Genomic DNA, 14,600 nt, shown 5'->3' on the forward strand with positions numbered 1-14,600 from the left:
AGTGGCACCGCCAATGCTGTTCCCCACCCTCTTTGGGAACGGGTGTACATTCAGCACCAGGCCACCACAGCTTTCAGCCAGATCTGTGAGCATCTCTGCTTTACCTGGAATTATTTTGTGCATCCATTAGGAAGATGTGTCTTGAGGTAATTGCTTCTTTGCTTTTCCCACCTTGGCTTAAAAGCTTTCATAGGAACACACTACTTTGATTGCAGGGGAAGCCTGTGTTCTCCTTTGTCTCAAATACTGACCTTTCAAACCAGAATCCCCACAAAACTTGGACTGTGTGCACACAGCATTGAATCATCAGGTCGATATATAAATGTTTAGATGGCCATAGAACAGGAGAATGTTTTAAAGACTCCTTTTAACTCTGACCTTGGGTAAAGTGCTAACCATTTTTGTGTTATATTTTCTTTCCCTTTACCATGAGATGTGGTCTAAACTGACATTTCAACTAAGTACTTAGCTAAAGTTCCTGTGCATAAAGAATTAAAAAAATAATAAAAATGTAAAAGCCACTTTTTTTGAGTATGTGGAATAGGAAAGGTTCCCACATGAAATAGTAACTAAGTGATAATAACAGTGGCTTCCTTGTAGAGAAGCAGAACAATACAAACCTGACTTGCTCAACAGTTATATTTGCCACTTATGTCTCACTAATTATTTTAAAATAAAAATGGCATAATGAATACCTATGGATGGATTGTCTTTTTGTACAATTAATGTATTACAGATGTCCAAGGTAAGTTCGATTAAGGTTTATTCATCTTGTCATCACCTCTGGTCTGATTTCCTCTTATTTCAGCATTACTTAAAATATCTATCTGTAACATACCCTGGAATATAGGCAACTTGATTGTAAATTATTTATACCTGTTTTCTCCTTAACCAAGCCCTATTAAGTACCAGTTACTCCCATTCTTCAGTTCTAAAACAGTGTTTCATTTCTGCATTCAAATAAATTATCTTGGTCCTCCGGAGTAAGAAATTGAAACGTGATAAAATCCATGAGACTTTTAGGTAAAAATTTTCTCTTTAATTTAGAATACTAAATAACCTGTGGCCAAGTAAACTTATATAGAATGTGGAAATTAAATTGGTTTCTTCAGAAATGACCTTGCATACTGATAAACTTTGGATAGGCTATTAAGTGGACACACGAAGATGGAAGAACCACCCCTTGGTCACTTTGCAAAAGTCTTTATCTTTGAGTTTTAGCACAGTTTAATAGAGTGTTGGTAGCCAATAAACATGAAGTGATATAATATTTGACATACCTTAATAGAAAACCATGGTGAGTTCAAAATATTGTAAAATCTTTTCATCTATTTTAAAATTACGTAACTCACCAATAAATTTTGAACAGGCAGTTATTAAATATAATTAAATTGCAGGCATTCACATAACGGAACAAAAGGAAGCATTCTCAGCAAGTGAACAAGAGACTAGTAAGACAGCTAAAGAAATTTTCATTGGGATGGAGGGGTGGACTTTAGTAGTTTCTTTTAAGCACTGACTTCTAGAAGAACAATACAAGAATACAGAAAGTATAACATGCCTTTAAAAACAAAGACAAGTTCTTCTCACCTGTAGTTGTTTTCTTTGTCCTGAAGTACACTTGTTTTAAGCAAGAGTGCATGCTTATACTACCTAGACCATCCCTACTAAATTCCTACTAAGGTGGAATCCCAGGTTTCTTTGGACTTTCCATCTGCAGGGATAACTTTGGCCCAGGAAACAGCAATGGAACATCAACACAGAAACGTTGTGTTGCATGGTTATTGACATATTTTAAATTAATTTTTCTTGTAAGTTACCCATCACTGTCTTGTGAGCAAATAAAAATCAGATGACCAATAGCCACTTACATTTGATTAGAACCTTATTCTTTAAAACACTTTTAGCCTGATCTCAGTTGATTGAAAAGCATAATAAAAATATGTTTGACGTAACAAAATTCCATAGACCAGGTGGCTTAAACAACAGAGATTTGTTTCTCACAGTTCTGGAGGCAGAAAAGTCCGAGATTGAGATTCCAGTTGATAAGGATCTTGGTCAGGTCTCTTTCTGGCTGGCAGAGGATCACTTTCTTGCTGTGTCTTCATGATACTTTCCTTTGTGCATGTGAGTGGAGAGAGACCTCTCTCTTCCTCCTCTTGTAAGGCCATCAGTTCTATCAGATTAAGACCTTGGTCTTCTGACCTCATTTCACCTTAATTATCTCCTAAAGGCCTTATTTCCAAATATGGTCATGTTGGAAATTAGGGCTTCAACATGAGAATTTGGGGGATGAGATATAATTCAATCCAGAGTGACCCTTATAAAGAAGATGAGATAATCTGAAATACTTAAGGTTTGACAACTAGTAAAATATTATAACTAAGGTTCAAATAATTTTTACCTGACTCCACACTGTCTTCCTTGGTCACACAGTTTATCTGAAAATTTCCCCCTACAAAATGCAGTTCATTAGTTGATTGCAGAGTCATCAAAACCAACTTCATGGTTTTACTTATTGCATACTTGTAAAAAATGGCATTTATAAGATGTTCTGGATTTTTTTTTGTCAGCTGAAGTCAGGCAGCTTTAAAATTGCTATCAAAAGTAGTAAGCTAAGTTTTAAAATTAGAATTGTAGTGACCAGGCTGGAGTTGCCTGCTTAGCATTCTTCATGGTTATAATTTAAATATCAAATGAAAGTATCTCATTCTATATTTTACAGAAGATGATCTAAGAAATATGGGACCAGTAGATGCTCGAATATATCTTGAAGAAATGTCTTGGAATGAAGGTTGGAATTATTTTTTTCTCTTGATTACAGTCAGGAAAAATATTAGGGACTTTGTATGAGAAAAAAAAAAACTTCATAGGATGTTTAGAAATCTTGAAATAACAGCTTGGCTTTTTACAATATGTGGGTGTTTTTGTTTGGAATATTTTTGTTTCATTCTAAACTTCAATTATTGGTGTCCCCCTGTGTGACTCATTCCCAGTTATTTTTCTGTCCTAATTAGATGTTAGGTACTTAAGGTTTCATATGGATTTCTTTTTTAAACTATTTTGATTTTTGGTTTACTCTCTATCTGTGTAAGAGGGAAAATAAAGTCAAAAGAGGTAATTTCTTCCATCTTATGTTGACACTTGAGATGAATTTCTATTAGAATATATGTAGAAGGGGAAAAAGTGGTAGCAGTGACAGATTTTATTTTATTGGGCTCCAAAATCACTGCAGATGGTGACTGCAGCCATGAAATTAAAAGACACTTGCTCCTTAGAAGGAAAACTATGACAAACCTAGACAGTGTATTAAAAAGCAAAGACTTCACTTTGCCAACAAAGGTCTGTATAGTCAAAGTTATGGTTTTCCCTGTAGTCATGTAGATATCAGAGTTGAACCATTAAGAAGGCTGAGTGCCAAAGAATTGGTGCTTTTGAATTAGAAGACTCTTGAAAGTCCCTTGGACAGCAAGGAGATCAAACCAGTGAATTCTATAGGAAATCAACCCTTAATATTCATTGGAGGGACTGATACTGAAGCTCTAAGTGGCCACCCCTGAAGAGCCAGCTCATTGGGAAAGACCCTGATGCTGCGAAAGATTAAAGGCAAAAGAGAAGGGAGCGGCAGAGGAGATGGTTAAAGAGCATCACCAACCCAATGGACATGAATTTGAGCAAACTCCAGGAGACAGTAGAGGACAGAAGAGCCTGGCATGCTGCAGTCTGTGAGCTTGCAAAGTCAGACACAACTTAGTGAAGGAACAACACAAATGTTTACTTTTGTTTCTTTATATGGAATCATAAATTGTCAGAGCAGGAATTTTGGAGCTTTATGTTTATCCTTCCTTTTTGATTATGTCTTAGGTGGAAAAGAAAAATCTGTCACTCCTTTTTACCAACCACACGTCATGTATTTTTCTCCTTTCCCATTAATAGAGTTTAAAAACTTAAATCTAACTTAATTTTTCATTCTTTCATTAGTTCTGTGAATTGCTCTGGTGAAATTTTATTCAGTTCCCTTTTAAAAGTGGAAGCCATGAATGCCACACTTCTATGTTTCTCTGGACAAATGAAGAAATCTTACTGTTTTCTAGAACTGTTGTGCATTTGTGTGCGCTCAGTCACGTCCCAACTCTTTGCAACCCCATAGACTGGAGCACACCAGGCTCTTCTGTCCATGCCATTTTCAGGCAAGAATACTGGAGTGGGTTGCTGTTTTCTCCTAGAGGGGATATTCCTGACCCAGCAATCAGACCTGCGTCTCCTGCATTGGCAGGTGGATTCTTTACCACTGAGCCACCTGGGAAACCCGTCTAAAATATTCACATACTCTTAATCCTATAACTTTACTATTCACCCTGGAGTACAAATCCCTAGCAATCTATAAAAATTTATTAGTAAGTTGGATAAGTAGAAGATAAACGGCCTGTCCTTTCCAAAACCAAGTTTACGGGAATATTTTTTAATGGCAGATTCTCAACTTGGTGCTCTCAGGAAGTTGCGTCTCAAGCTGTATTGACTTAGAGGGGGAATCATGTTTTTGTTTATGAGCCACTCTGTGCCTCAGCTGCCAATGTAAATCCTGAGTAGAGATTCTTACTTGCAGTGAATATTGGAAGATGTGAGGTTTTGCGTAACAGGGCTCCCAGGGTTTATGATAGTGTCATCAGAGTAAAACAGGAAGAGCTGCTGGGCTGTGAAAATAAAATATACCAGTGACACTGGTTTCACTGCTGGTTTGTGAAAGGGATAGATTAGAACATGTTATATATCAGGGAGATCTACCCAGCTAAAGAGTATTTTTTGAAGATACAGTATTACCAGTTTATCAGTCTGTGTATGTGTTTTATGTGTTATTGAACAAATTAATTCTTGTTGAATTTCATGTGACTAGTATGTTTTATTTACTAATACATCCTGATAATATGAAAATAGTGAAAACTGTTTTTTTTTAATTTTTACTGAAGTAAAATTTTAAAATATAATTTAAAAATTTTTTTTAAATTAAGGCTATGGATTAGTGTTGTTCAAACATCTGTTCAGTCAGCAAATATATGGGATTTTTAATAACAAGTGAAAATGCCAAGATATTGAAGGACATGTACAACATGAAATCATCAAGAATTATCTTAAATCTTGCTGTCTTTGGGACTCCGTACAGTACATTCCCTGGCAGTGAAAAACATAGAAGCATCCCAGCTATAGCCAACTGAATAGAAGCAGCTACAGTTCATCTTAAAAGCATAGACTGTTCTTAGATACTTATTTATATTAAGGTTTTTTTAAATCATTGTAAAGACAGAAATAATCCTTATCCTTGTGAGAGAAAGTCCTGAACAAGAGCTGCATGAAGCCATTATTTTTGCAGGAATATTTAAAAACTGGTCTTGTGAGTTTTGCAATTGAATTTGTGATTTTGAATTGTTATTTGCAGTTACAAAAAGCATTCTTGGCAGATGAAACTAAATAAAAAGTGTGATCAACTGAAGTAGTAAAAAATCAGTTGATGATATGCCTTCACGGTTGTTTTCAGAATAACCTTGGAAAGTAAAGATCCAGAACAGGAGAAAAGTAGATGAAATCCTACATGATAAATATAGCCAAACTATTAACTTCTTGGTCCACGAAGGACTGAGTAGGAAATGATGCATTTTATTATGCTTAAGATTGAGGCAAACCCAAGAATTTGAGAGAATGAAGTTAGCCATTGCCTTTACACTAAGTGTGTTATACAACTCATATGTTTTGTCTTCATTCAGTATATTTAAAATTATGATTTCTGTGAAGATAACACTTTGTTAAGTGATAGAATAATTTAAGAAGAAAGTTAACAAGATGTAAGTTAACATTTGGAATCATCTATGAGAAAACTCCACAGTAGCCCATGGTGGTCTCTGCATCATTTACTAAGCACAAGTCACCTCACAGTGTTTCTCAGTGTTCACAGAGGTGGTAAAAAAACAAGAGGGAGATTTAAGAAAACCAGTGATTAGAATATGCATATTTTTAGACAATTTAATAAAAACAATTCACTTTGGAATCATGTTCTATTACACAGTATGTTAGCTCAGATAGGGAGGGATGTTAGCATTTTAAAATTCAAGATTAAATTATTTTTCTGTGGTGAAAATTGAAAAGCAGCATTGTGAATTAATGTTTCCTTCCTTTCCTCCCCTAGTAGCTCAGCTGGTAAAGAATCCGCCTGTAATGAGGAGTTCCTAGTTCAATTCCTGGGTTGAGAAGATCCCCTGGAGAAGGGATAGGCTATCCATACCAGTATTCTTGGGCTTCCCTGGTGGCTCAGATGGTAAACAGTCATCCTGCAATGCAGGAGACCTGGGTTCAGTCCCTCGGTTAGGAAGATCCCCTGAGGAGGGCATGGCAACCCACTCCACTATTCCTGACTAGAGAATCTCCGTGGACACAGGAACCTGGCGGACTGCAGTCCATGAGGTTGCAGAGTTGGACATGACTGAGTGATTAAGCACAGCACAGCATAGAAAAGTCTTAGAAAAATCTAAGCTTCTCTCCTCTTTAATGGGCTTCCCTGATGGCTCAGTGGTAAAGAATCTGCCTGCAATCCAGGAGACCCGGGTTCAATCCATGGGTCGGGAAGATCCCCTGGAGGAAGAAATGGCAACCCACTTTAGTATTCTTTGCCTGAAGAATCCCATGAACAGAGGAGCCTGGCGGGCTATAGTCCATGGGGTGGCAGAGTCAGACCACAACTGAATGACTAACGTTTACTGATAGAAGAAACATGTGGAGTTGGCTTATTTAGTTGATTGTTTTCCCAAGACCAAATTTGGTTAGAGAATAAATACAAAGCAGCTGAATTTTTTCTTTTCTTTTCATGGCATATGATGAGATCTAGATGTTAAAAAACGAAGTTATAGGATTGAATGAAGATATGTGGTTCCAAATAGGAAAAGGAGTATGTCAAAGCTGTATATTGTCACCCTGCTTATTTAACTTATATGCAGAGTACATCATGAGAAATGCTGGGCTGGAGGAAGCACAAGCTGGAATCAAGATTGCCAGGAGAAACATCAGTAATGTAGGATATGCAGATGACATCACCCTTATGGCAGAAAGTGAAGAACTAAAGAGCCTCTTGAAAGAGGAGAGTGAAAAAGTTGGCTTATAGCTCAACATTCAGAAAATGAAGATCATGGCATCTGGTCCTATCACTTCATGGGAAATAGATGGGAAACAGTGGCTGACTTTATTTTTGGGGGGCTCCGAAATCACTGCAGATGGTGATTGCAGCCATGAGATTAAAAGACGCTTACTTACTCCTTGGAAGGAAAGTTATGACCAACCTAGACAGCATATTAAAAAGCAGAGACTTTACTTTGTCAACAAAGGTCTGTCTAGTCAAGGCTATGGTTTTTCCAGTAGTCCTGTATGGATGTGAGAGTTGGACTATAAAGAAAGCTGAGCGCCAAAGAATTGATGCTTCTAAACTGTGGTGTTGGAGAAGACTCTTGTGAGCTCCTTGGACTGCAAGGAGATCCAACCAGTCCATCCTAAAGGAGACCAGTCCTGGGTATTCTTTGGAAGGACTGATGTTGAAGCTGTAACTCCAATACTTTGGCCAAATGATACGAAGAGCTGACTCATTGGAAAAGACCCTGATGCTTGGAAAGATTGAGGGTGGGAAGAGAAGGGGATGACAGGATGAGATGGTCAGATGGTATCACTGACTCAATGGACATGGGTTTGGGTAGACTCCGGGAGTTGGTGATGGACAGGCCTGGCGTGCTGCGGTTCATGGGTTTGCAAAGAGTCAGACACAACTGAGCGACTGAACTGAACTGAAGATATTTGATTATAAGAAGTATCTGATGCTAGTAAAATAATATGATCAGTAATTATTTTTCAGTGACAGTAAAATGAAATAACCAGTGGATCAGAGATCTTTCAGGTAAAAGAAACACATATTTCAACTTATCAGGAAGATGACAGACTTATAAAATTTCCACCATTAGCAGGGAAAATGTTGCAGCATATTGCCTCCTTTGGGCATCTCACTTCAGTGATAGTCCTTTTGGTTCTTTCATCATGTGTAAACACGAAACAGGCACACATACATAGCCCCCACAGAAAGACCATAGTGTTTGTTTATATATTAGGTTGGTGCAAACATAATTATAGTTTCAGGCCATGAATTTTAAATCATTATTACCAGGCTAAAATACATCTTTATTAATCAAAATAGGAACCATTACAGTCAACACATTTTTTGCCAATGAAAATGTTTGTTTATTCCCATAGCATAAAAATCCATGCTTCAGGATTCAGCGAACTCTTGGAAAGCATTTTCTGCATCCTGCTGGTTATGGAAGCATTTTCCCTGCAAACAGTTGTCGAGATCCTTGAAGTGGTGGTTGGTTGGCAAGAGGTCAGGTGAATGTGGTGGATGAGGCATAACTTCGTAGCCCAGTTCGTCCCACTTCTGAAAAGCTGGATGTGAGATGGTGCCGTCAGTGGTGCTGTGGAGAAGAACTGGGCCCATTCTGTTCACCAATGCTGGCTGCAAGTTTTGCAGTTTTCAGTGCATCTCGATTTGCTGAGCATACTTCTCAGATGTAATGGTTTTGCTAAGATTCAGAAAGCTGCAGTCAGATTGGCAGCAGACCACCAAATGGTGACAAAGGACTTTTTTTTTTTTGGTGCAAGTTTGGCTTTGGAAAGTGCTTTGGAGCTGCTTCTTGGTCCAGCCACTGAGCTGGTCATCACTGGTTGTTGTATAAAATCCACTGTTCATCTCACATCACAATCTGATCAAGAAATGGTTCACTGTTGTGTAGAATAAAAGGTGACACTTCAAAATGATGATTTTTTAAATATACAATGAGGCATCCACTTATCAAGCTTTTTCACCTTTCCAATTTGCTTCAAATGCTGAATGACTGTCAATGCTGAGTTCTTCAGCAACTTCTCCTGTGGCTGTTAAGAGGATCAACTTTGATGATGGCTCTCAACTGGTAACTATCAACTTCCAATGGCCAGTCACTATGCTCATCTTCAAGGCTCTCATTTCCTTTGCAAAACGTCTTGAACCACCACTGCAATGTACATTTGTTAGCACTTCCTGGGCCAAATGTGTTGTTGATGTTGCGAGTTGTCTCCACTGCTTTACAACTCATTTTGAACTCAAATTTGCTTCTTGTCTAACATCATTTCCCTAGTCTAAAATAAATATAAAATAAACAGCAAATAATTATTCATTAGCAAAAAAAATAAAAGTGAGAAATGTGCATTAAAATGATGACCACATTTAGAATGTATTCCAATATCAACCTTGCACCAACCTAATATTTTAATCAGAATTATTGAAATAGTGTGATACCAGGAGACAGGAATCTGCTAAATTCAGCTGTTTTTTCTGAAGTGATATACTGCAGGCAAAGGGATGCTCCTTGACAATAAAACAAGTAGGGCTATTTCTTTTTCCTTCACAGTAATACTTTGGATAAACACTGTGCAGAAGAATATAAAATTTATATGAATCTTAAAGAAACATAAGACTTCAAATAAATTTCATTGATCATGTCTGAGCATCTTTTCTCCCTGAGATTTTTGGCCTAGCGTTTCAGTTTCCATCCTTCTCCTCCACAGATAATGACCTTTTAGTAACTAATTTTTAGAAGCACTGCCCCTATACATTTTTTCATTTTTCATTTAAATATATTTCATATTGACATCTTTCATTTTGCATTTTTGTAAAATAGTTGCACTTTTTAAAAAGGTTGTTAATTTACAGGAATTTACATGTATTTACATGTAAGTGTTTTTATTTTCTTTGCAGATGATCATTCCTTTTCTCTGAGCTGTCGATGTGGCGGAAAATACAGTGTTTCAAAGGATGAAGCAGAAGAAGTTACGCTGATTTCTTGTGATACATGTTCACTAATTATCGAACTCCTTCATTATCACTGAGATTGTTCACTAAGTGGAATTCTTTAGTGTATTCAGACACAGGGAGGATAGGCCACTACACCCTTGTCCATTCAAGCAAATGTATAAAGCTGATTAAAAAAAAAGGATTTCTTTTTTTTTGTCAGCTCTATTTTTGCAGAGAAAAGATAAGACTGTCAAGCAGAGGCTACCTGGATTAAGAGAAAATTAATTTCATCATTCATATGTATTTATATTTATAGATCACAAGAAAGGGGTCTTGAATTTAAATTTATATTAAATAAATCCCCACCTGAAAATTTTATTATTGGTTCATTTTCCTATTGGTACAAAGTACAAATTTTCCTTTCTTCGTGTATGTATGTCTCTTTTAATGGGTCATGCTGCTGCTGATGCTAAGTCACTTCAGTCATGTCTGACTCTGTGCGACCCCAGAGATGGCAGCCTACCAGGCTCCTCCGTCCCTGGGATTCTCCAAGCAAGAACACTGGAGTGGGTTGCCATTTCCTTCTCCGATGCATGAAAGTGAAAAGTGAAAGTGAAGTCGCTCAGTTGTGTCCAACTCTTTGCAACCCCATGGACTACAGACTACCAGGCTCCTCTGTCCATGGGATTTTCCAGGCAAGAGTACTGGAGTGGGGTGCCAGTGCCTTCTCCATTTAATGGGTTATAGAATCATCATATTCTTTTGTAGTTGCTATGTTTTTGAAGTAACTTGATATATCTAGCTGCTAAAGTAATAACGCCCTTTATACAACTCTCTCAAATCTCAGGTCATTAGGTTAGAATCTTTGTGAATAACATGTAAGCCTAGCTTCCCCATGATGAAAGCTGAATATGGATATTCATTAGGTTATCTCAAAGTTAATAAAGTGGAATGGCAACTGTAGAAAGAAGGGTAGCCCTGGAGTCAGAAAACATGGCTATTGTGTGGCTGGTATGATGAAATGGACTTTTTAAGTGTGTTGTTATTGATTATAGCTAACTGTAAAGACTTTGATTTTCTGTATATTTACTATTCTATGTACAGAGTAAGTCAGAACTCATTTTAAAAAATTTTAAGAAATCTTTTATGGGATCACTGAAACTTTCTTCCTTAATTTCAAATAACTGAAACGACTGAGCCAAGCGTGTGACGTAGCAGCTTTTTATTAGGTTAAACTCTTGGTATTTATTATTGGCTTGGACTTAATAAGACTAGTTACTACTCTACCTTGTGAATGTAGCTAAAGTATGAGGCATATTCAAGAGGAGTAAATTATTTTCATTATACCTACACAACTAAAAATTTGAAAGTAAGGTTGTTCTAGGTTTTCCCTAAAAATACTTTTATATCTAAATTTAGATGACTTATTTTTTATATGTTTATCCATATATTTTGAATAAATATAGCTTCCAGAGTGTGTGGTGCTTATTCTTTATATTTAACAATTAAAAATAACTAAAATTGATAACAAATAGTTTATTAGTAAGTACATGGTTTTAGTGACAGTAAACTTACTTGAACAGAATAATCAAATCAAAAGAATAAATGTTTGCTACTCATCAGAGAATCTGTGACCATTAGGGCTGTCACGTAGAAATCCAAAATCATTCAGAGGCCAAATCTGTAAAATCAAATGTGATTGAAGACAATTAGTAAAGCAATGTTAAAGCATCATCATATTTCCATTGTCACCCTTTTCTCTTTATTCTACAATCAAGAACAAATTTTCCACATCAAAATAACACTGTAGAATGTAAACCTGTATGTGTACATATTTAAAATCTAAAATGTGGAACATTCAAACATTATATAAGAAGATGTTTATGTGTGTGTATTTTCTTTCACTACTGTTAAAATTAACTGTAAGCCTAAGCATTTAAGTATAACATCTGCTTAAGTGTAAAAAAATCCTGTAAATTATCCAACAGCACCAAGTACTCATGTCTGTTTTTCTCCTTACTGCCTGTGACAAAATGGAAAGGCCAACAATAACAATAATCTTTACTCTGACTCAGTGATTTACTACAGTGATGCACAGACTCCTACTAACTTACTAACAGCTTACTAACAATTGGGACATCCCTGCATTCCAGCTAGCTGGACTCTAGACTGCTCCTCTACAAATGCATATTAATATGTGCCCTGGGTATGAATATGGTTAGAAAAGTTGTATGAGAGAAAATTAAAATTTTGCAAAGTTAAAAGCTTCTTATGCTACCACTAAAGTAATTTGAACTTCGTTATTCAAACAAAAATATTCTCAATTACCTGTCATAATTGGGGAGTGGTAATGTTTATTATAGCTATTAAGGTTAACATGTTCCTAAGGTGTAGTCATTGTAACAGCCTAAAGATTTCAAAGATCATTTGAAAGAAACTGGTTTTTTTTTTTTCTTGTTTTTTACCCCAGCTCAGAAAAGAAAGCCTGCATTTTAAGCAGAAGACAGTAGTACCTTAAGGAAGATTCGTCCTGTTATTAGTCCATATGGAACAGGTCCATAGTACCTGGAATCTGCAGAATTCTGTAGATTATCACCTTCTAACCAGACATGACCCTTTGGCACCTAGAATTGGAGAAGAAAGCACCCCCCTTCAAAACAAATATGGATGCTATGAATAAAAAAATTATATGTCTTTTGGAGGTAGCAAGGAACGTCCTAAAGTTCTTTTGTAAAATATAGTCAGATCCTATGGTTTGCATTTTTGCTATTATCTCTGGCAAAATAAATTTTACTAAATATTAGTAAGTAGTATTAATATTTCAACTTTTAAAAAGACCTATCTCTTTTGCCACATGGTTCCCAAACATTAATTTGTTATACAAACCCCAAACTGAGGTTATAAGAGATCAAAACAGTGTGACAGGGTCATTAATTTAATAGACTTCAAAAGAGGTCATTAGGATGTTGACTGAAAATGTGCCCCCCTGTCTCAATAACAGCATAAGCAGGGCAGCCACTCACTCAGCAACATCCTGGGGCCAATACCAAGGCCAGACCTATTAGAATGTTCATGATGAACTAAGTGGTAATTGATTGTGACATCAATTACAAATAATCTCATCATTTTATTGGAGTGGGCTTGTCAGAATTCTAATTAAGATCCTTGTTCTTGCCTTTGTACAGGCCATATCTTCAATGTATTATATACTTCAATAATGACCATCAAGAACTAGAAGGACCTATTATAAAATCATCAGTTGTGAAATTAATGATGGTGACCCTCTACTAAAAGATCTTACATATGTCCCGTGTATTAACTGGTAAATAACATAAATTAAAATTTTTACTCAATGACAATCATAAGCATATTTAGAACATGTTACTGTAAAAAAAAGTGCTGTGATATGAGACATTTGCCTATTAATGTCTGTTAATATAAACTTTAAAAATTACTCTCTACCAATTGTTTTTAAAATTGTATTTTAAAGTTTCTTTTTTTTTTTTTCACAGTTTTTGTTAACCCAAGAAAGCTGAATTAGTGACTAGCCAAAACAATCTATTGGGAAGGAATTAATTTTCACTATTCTTCTGACTGATTATTACTTGGGAACCTTACATGAAGAAAAATAGCCCTACTAGGTTTAATAAGAAATGACCAATTTTTTAAATGTCACAATTTGTTTTTTTAAAAAACCATCTTTTAGAGCTGTTAGGTTCACAGCATGAGAGAAAGGTATGGAGATTTCCCATATGCCTCCCACCCCCACACATGCATGGCCTCCCTATTACTGACATCCCCCACTAGAGTGGGGTATTTGTTACACCTGGTGAACTCACACTACCATCATAATTACCCAAAGTCCCATAGTTTACTTAGGATTCACTCTTGGTGTTGTACAATCTGTGAATTTGGGGAAAAGACTCTGATGCTGGGAGGGATTGGGGGCAGGAGGAGAAGGGGACGACCGAGGATGAGATGGCTGGATGGCATCACGGACTCAATGGCCGTGAGTCTGAGTGAACTCGGGGAGATGGTGATGGACCGGGAGGCCTGGCGTGCTGCGATTCATGGGGTCGCTAAGAGTCGGACACACTGAGCGACTGAACTGAACTAATGACATGGATTCTCTACCACAGTATTATACAGGATATTTTCACTGCCCCCCAAATCCTCTGTGATCTGCCTATTTCATTTCTCCCCACACCTCCACTGCCATCACCTCTGAATTTTAACTTTTGGAAAAATTAATTTGTACAAGCATGTAAAATATGAAGTATACTTTACATCAGATATAATTTTGGAATGTCTATTTAGAAATATTAGCCCAAAATGAATCAAGCTAAATATTTTCATTTAGATACACTTAAATGTCAAATTGTTTGAAGAGAAAGAAGTGTTTTGAAAGAATATCAGATATTGTAAGATCATTAACTCCTACTGGTAGAACTACTGTAGGTTCTAGGGACAATAACAAAGTTAGTTCATACCTATATAATAAGTTGATTTACGTGCTGTGAAGCATAATGCTGCTCAAATAGAAAAATGAGTACATCTCAGGTCACAGATGAAAATAACAAAACAGTATACCTGGAAATAGTATATGTGGGCTTTCCAGGTAGCTCAAATGGTAAAGAGTCTGCCTGCAATGCAGGAGACCAGAGTTCGATCCCTGGGATCTCCAGGGAAGATCCCCTGGAGAAGGGCATGGCAACCCACTCCAGTACTCTTGCCTGGAGAATTCCACAGA

General features: G+C 36.6%; 2 protein-coding genes across 4 annotated transcripts in view; one reads left to right on the forward strand and one right to left on the reverse strand.

Moving 5' to 3' along the window:
• DNAJC24 (DnaJ heat shock protein family (Hsp40) member C24) overlaps positions 1–9,986 on the forward strand; it is a 78,112-nt gene extending 68,126 nt beyond the window's left edge. Inside the window, exons 4-5 of the mRNA XM_068988503.1 lie at positions 2,726–2,794; positions 9,815–9,986. Of these exons, the coding sequence (XP_068844604.1) occupies positions 2,726–2,794; positions 9,815–9,945 (200 nt within the window). The 3' untranslated portion in view covers positions 9,946–9,986. The remainder of the gene's footprint in view (positions 1–2,725; positions 2,795–9,814) is intronic.
• IMMP1L (inner mitochondrial membrane peptidase subunit 1) overlaps positions 8,202–14,600 on the reverse strand; it is an 89,227-nt gene continuing 82,828 nt past the window's right edge. For all 3 annotated transcript variants that reach the window (XM_068988499.1, XM_068988500.1, XM_068988502.1), the window contains 3 exons: positions 12,364–12,474; positions 11,426–11,531; positions 8,202–9,195 (listed from right to left, as the gene is read on the reverse strand). In XM_068988499.1, the coding sequence (XP_068844600.1) occupies positions 11,463–11,531; positions 12,364–12,474 (180 nt within the window). In that variant the 3' untranslated portion in view covers positions 8,202–9,195; positions 11,426–11,462. The remainder of the gene's footprint in view (positions 9,196–11,425; positions 11,532–12,363; positions 12,475–14,600) is intronic.

The sequence above is a fragment of the Capricornis sumatraensis genome, chromosome 16 (genome assembly GCF_032405125.1).
Source record: "Capricornis sumatraensis isolate serow.1 chromosome 16, serow.2, whole genome shotgun sequence".
In the NCBI taxonomy this organism is placed as follows: Eukaryota; Metazoa; Chordata; class Mammalia; order Artiodactyla; family Bovidae; genus Capricornis; species Capricornis sumatraensis.